This window comes from Cryptomeria japonica, chromosome 6 (genome assembly GCF_030272615.1).
Source record: "Cryptomeria japonica chromosome 6, Sugi_1.0, whole genome shotgun sequence".
NCBI classification, from domain to species: Eukaryota; Viridiplantae; Streptophyta; class Pinopsida; order Cupressales; family Cupressaceae; genus Cryptomeria; species Cryptomeria japonica.
This window is the reverse complement of record NC_081410.1, coordinates 30940961-30946841: the sequence shown is the minus strand read 5'-3', so window position 1 is coordinate 30946841 and position 5881 is coordinate 30940961. Positions and strand designations below refer to the sequence as shown.

Sequence of the window (5881 nt, the reverse complement as noted above, 5' to 3'; positions counted from 1 at the left end):
GTTTTCTAATCTTACAACTCATCGCATTGCATAGGATGCTTTCCAAGAATGTTATATTTCCAACTAAATTTCTTCTAAAAACGAAGACCAAGCAAGATAACTTGCATTGTACCGAGAAATGAAGGTTAGTTTCCTTACTATGGTTCCCCAAATCCTCCATACATGGTTACTAGAATCTTTTGCACAAATCCTCCAAGACGTTAGCATAGAGATTCTATTACGTGGTATTAATATCTATGTGACCGTTAAGAGTGGGGTCAATAATTCTAAAAAAAAATTGTCTTTACCAACTTTTCAAACTTCTATACGTTCAATTTTCTTATGAAAACAAAGGGCCAACAGCAACCATCTAGGCGTCCCCTGGCTTAAAACGACAGGCTAGGATCACAATTTTATTCTTGGGGATTGAAGAACGAGAAAATCAGACCGTTTGCTGAGGCTCCTCCTCATTTGCCCTCCGTACTGCGCTTGTTTCTTCTGACCAGCATTCAACAATGGTGATGGCTCTAGAGATCAATGCCCAGGCTGAAAATATGGTATCATTTGATTTTAATCTTCTTCATCATGGGTTTTGTGTCAGTATGGCTCAATACTTTTTTTTTTTTCTTCAGAAATTTTAAGTGTGCATTTGTGGGCTCTCCTATTGATCAGAAGGGGAAGAGGGCGGTGCCATTTCGTTTGGTGATAAGATTTCTGTAATGGGTTTTTGATTAACTCAACTTGTGCTCTGTATGTTTTTGTTGATCAGGGCAAGGAAGGAGATATTTGTAAGAAGCAGGATAAGCGGTGGACATTGAATGATTTTGACATTGGTAAGCCGCTGGGAAGGGGAAAATTTGGTAACGTGTATCTTGCAAGAGAGAAAAAGGTTAGTTTTTTACTCCATCCTTTTTTATAGTTTTTACTGTGAAGAGATTAATGCCCACTTACTGATTATGTTTGTACCAGTCACACTGCTTATGGTCATGGACAATGCTGGGGTTTCGTTAGAGGATATTTCTGATTTTAGCTTTTTTGTTCGTGCAGAGATCTTAGAGTGCTGCTGTCAAATGCTCCTTATTTAGTTTTCACTGTGTCTATTTTTTCGGTTTACTGGTTAAAGAGATCGAACGCCCATTGCCCGCTTGTGGATTATCTTGGAACTAGTCATATAGCCTTTGTATGCTTTAGGGTATTTTCAAATAGGGTAATCCTGTTGCTTTGGTACAGTGTTCTGACTTGCCCACTTGTGGATTATCTCGGAACTAGTCATATAGCCTTTGTATGCCTTAGGGTATTTTCAAATAGGGTAATCCTGTTGCTTTGGTACAGTGTTCTGACTTTTTGGTTCAAATATTTGCAGCGAAGGCTTCATTAATTGTTTTAGTAGATCTACTGTTTGTGCTTCAAAAACAAATAAATAATGCTTTTAGAAATATTCCCGAGGAGGGCTGCACAGCGTGACACTGACATCCCTGTAGCTTAGGTCACAGCGCTGGGGTTATGGTTGCGCTCTTATCACCACTAATGAACTGGAAGCCATCTGCACTTCCAAGCTAAACTTGCTTGGCTGCATCAGTAATGGGAGTGAGTCACCCCATAGAAAGTCTTTGTACCATGATGCCCAATTGAGTAAGACAAACCCATTTTCTTAGTAGCAGAGATCAAATTACTGGGTTGATTTCTCATGTGAGTAGGAAAAATCTCCTTGTCATTGGGATAACCTGCCTTAGGAGATCTGTGTGTATTTGTTGATAGAAAAGTTCTTAACAGCTCAGTTTGATCATGGCCATCTTAATCAGTATAGGTTAACACATAACCCAATTCCCTACCCAGGTTGAAATCAACAGAAGATGATATTTCTGGCAAATTGCAAGGAGTTTTAAACCTGGCCTCGTTGGTTTAAGATTTTACCTAATGAGTTGTTTAGATGAGTCAAATAGCAATTTCAGTGAAAGTTTGAATCTCTTCTAAGCATTTTTTCAGTTAACCACACTCAAATTTTTAGCCCACTTTTTGTTTTTTGTTATTGTCATTTATTTTTGTCCTGACATCCAATCAATTTCCAGGTTAATCCTGATAGACTACACCATGCAAATCCCAAATCAAGGGTAAAACTGGCCAGTGTCTTTATTTTTGTGATTCTGTGCAGGCTGCTGCTTTGAAATTGAGTAGGCTTCAATCTGATGCTGAATGAGAGGGGAAAAAACCCTCATGCGAGGTATGTGAACCATAGGACTACTGGGTGTTTGTAGTTTGCAAGGCTTGGGCAATTCATCACTTTGAGGATTTCTCGATGGCTGAGCTTTGGACTTGGCATCCTAATAAGCATGGGTTGATGTTTAATTTTTGATATTCACCAGCCCAAAATCAAGACCCTATGAACTTAGCTGGAACTGGATAAGCGCAACATTGATCCCAGCAGAGCAACCTTGAAATTGCCTTTTTGGATTTTGAACTAATGGATATTCACCATAATCAGGATACTGCTAAAAGTGCATCCACCAGATAAATACGATTAGTGTGTTAGGAGGTAATTTGATGAGACTTGCATAATCTGATTTTTCAGGCCATGCATTCAAGCTCTGAGTCTCACCACTAAGCACCGAGACAACACCAATGTATAAAGGTGTGGTGACTTCTCTGAGGGTTCCGAAGTTATAAAATTTGTTACCTGCAGGACCTGCAGTTGCATCTAACCCTAACCTAAGTTTTGGCCATTAGAAAATCAGAGAAACTCAGGAAACCAATACACAAATGTGCTGAAACTTTTACAAGGGTTTTAATGCCTCTCATCTCGCCATAGAGAAAAATTGTTCCTTATATTTGCTTTTAGCATAAATGGTGAGATTCACCTTTAGGACATAATAAATATAATTCAGGAGGTCTTATCATTTCATAAGAAAAGTAAGAATTTGAATGTCTTGATTTATTTTTTAGCAAAGGACTATGATTCACCAGGTATCTTCACTTGTGTAAACAGAGCAAATATGTTGTGGCTTTAAAAGTTCTATTCAAGAATCAGCTCCAGCAGTCGCAGGTAGAGCACCAGTTGCGTAGGGAGATTGAAATTCAGAGTCATCTACGCCATCCAAATATACTTAGATTGTTTGGATACTTCTATGATCAGGTGCATAGCCTGCAACATTCTAATCCTTAGGTTACATTGACTTTTCTTTAAAGCTTTCCCTGGTTTTCTGTAATTGATTCTGTGATTCAAAAATTTATTCAGAGTAGAGTCTACCTTATTCTTGAATATGCTGCAAAAGGTGAGCTCTACAAAGAGCTTCAGCGTTGTAAATGCTTCAGTGAAAGGCGGTCAGCTACTGTAAGTGCATTTGAGGATGGCTTATAATCTACTTTTCTTATCTTTTGTCTGGAAACTATTGACTCTAATTTTTTATACAGTACATTGCATCTCTTGCAAAAGCTTTGATCTATTGCCATGAAAAACATGTCATACACCGGGATATCAAGCCAGAGAACTTGTTAATAGGCATACAGGTACGTGCCAAGGATGAATTTATTTCTCATTATAATCAATTTCAACTTGCAAGAATGTCTTTCTGATTATTAGATTATTAACGAATTCACTTGTCAGGGTGAACTGAAAATTGCAGATTTTGGTTGGTCCGTGCACACTTTTGATAGAAGGCGCACCATGTGTGGAACCTTGGATTACTTACCTCCTGAAATGGGTATGTTAGTGTAACCCTTAACATTTTTTCTTTATTGTTTTCTTCTAGGATATTTAAATATTTACAAATATGTCTATTCCAGTGGAAAACAGGGAGCATGATTCTGGGGTAGACATATGGAGTTTGGGAGTGTTGTGTTATGAGTTTCTTTATGGGGTTCCTCCTTTTGAAGCAAAGGAGCATTCGGACACGTACAAAAGGTTTGAGAAACCATCCTATGTTTCAGTTCTTAGTAAATTCGTTTTTCAATACAGTAGATTTCCACAATCCATCAGTATGTCTATATGAGGTTCTGGATTTGCTTGTTTGAGCTTTTTTGCATCAATGTTTCGGACCACACTTTGTGATCCTGATGATGGATCACAGAGTGTGATCCGAAATGTTGATGCAAAATAACTCACATAATCAAATCCAGAAGCTCATATTGACAAATTCGTTTTTGTTTCGGGCCTTATTCCATTTGCTTTATTCCAGGCATGGATTTGAGTATGGTTAACTTTTTTATGTAGGATCATGAAAGTGGATTTGAAATTTCCTTTAAAGCCGCTTGTTTCTGCTGCAGCCAAAGATCTAATATCTCAAGTTAGTATCTGCTGCCTTGATATTTTGAAGTTGCAATTTTTTTTGATAAGTCTCAGTCAGTACTTTTTTAGTTATCATGGTAACACTTTATTATGGTTTATGGTTATGCAGCTTTTGCAGAAAGATTCTTCAAAGAGGCTGCCTTTACATAAGCTTTTGCAACATCCATGGATTGTTCAAAATGCTGATCCTGATGGTATCTATAGACCATTCAATTGAACTATGTACCTGTCGGTAGCCTTCCTCTAGGAGGATTAAATTGGACTATGTGCTTGTTGTAGCCTTCCCTCCAGGAGGTTTCACTTGAACTATTCGTGTAGGAATCCAATTGAACTATGTGCTTGTTGTAGCTTCCTCTTGGAGGATTCTTGTAAGTTAGGGTTGATTTGTGATAATCATTTTTTGCCCTTGCCCATCCTTAGATGTGTATAGAGTGCTTCCTGTCTAGTCTGATAACATGTAACATATATAGAGATCTAGGCCTGTTCATTGTTTACTGGTGTCCCCTTCCTGTATTGCCGCCATTCATGCAATTTATTAATTTGTCGAACTCTTTTTTTTCTCCTTTGTAATTCTCTCCAAACTCTACCAATTGGGCAGACAAAACCCAGGATCCATCTGTTTCCATGTAACTAAAATATCCTGAAGTTTTTGCAATGTGTAGTGAATATAGGTTGATATTTGCTGTTAACATGCATTCTAAGCAATTTCCTTGTAATTAAAATTTCATGAAGTTTTGAAAATGCGTAGTGAATATGGGTTGATATTTGGCTTGATGTTGGTAAAGCCTATGTCAAGTGAAAGTATTGAAAATTAAGTAAAATGATTAAATATGCCTAGTCGATTTTTCGAACTTATTATTTTTAGCTTCTGGATTAACAGTGTTGATTGATTCATCCAAACTTATTATTTTTTAATTGAAGTAAAATGTAAAATTAAAGTGATAATGCATTTTCATTTTATTACTTCATTTTCATAAGAATCAATCACTTCTAAATTCAACTTATTTGATGATGTTATTTCTAAATAAAATAGGTTTCTAAACAATATATAGCTAGTACAATTTATGGTGAGCAATGCTTATAAAATTTGTAGTTAACAATGGTGACTACCGTAGCAATCGCGTCATTCAATTGAGGAAGAGGTGGGATAAGCGGGATAGGTTGTATTGTCAAAGTTGGGAATACCTATAAAATTTGTAGTTAACATGGTGACTACCGAAGCAACCACGCGATTCAATTGAGGAAGAGGTGGGATAAGCGGGATAGGTTGAATTGTTAAAAGTAGAGGCTTTGATTGAAATAGGGGAACCTAGACTTGAGGATTTTGAAAGTTTTTTTTATGAGAGTTTTTAGAGGGACAAAGGGTTTAAAAGCAATGGTATGGTTAATGATTAGCACGATACGAGGGCTTAGTGTAGGGGGGCAATACTAGGGCTAATAGGTAGAACATTTGAAAGAGAAACTAAAGAAATGAAAGGACAAGAGGGGTGAGGCATGCCTAGAGTAGAGGGTTTAGAAGGAATGGCATGGTTAATGGCAAGGGGCCAACCCCAATACCATGTTCAAATTCTAGGATAGAGTGCTCCAATGAAGATAAAGGAAAAAAATTGAAAGCTAACA

General features: G+C 37.3%; 1 protein-coding gene across 1 annotated transcript; it reads left to right on the top strand.

The window, feature by feature from the left end:
- The first annotated feature begins 296 nt into the window (after window positions 1–296).
- On the top strand, window positions 297–4950 carry LOC131069992 (serine/threonine-protein kinase Aurora-2). The gene is made up of 9 exons (XM_059207105.1): window positions 297–538; window positions 736–868; window positions 2963–3109; window positions 3212–3307; window positions 3388–3483; window positions 3581–3677; window positions 3760–3877; window positions 4187–4259; window positions 4371–4950. The coding sequence occupies exons 1-9, from the start codon at window positions 495–497 to the stop codon at window positions 4476–4478; spliced, it is 912 nt and encodes a 303-aa protein (XP_059063088.1). The 5' UTR covers window positions 297–494; the 3' UTR covers window positions 4479–4950.
- The last annotated feature ends 931 nt before the right edge of the window (window positions 4951–5881 follow it).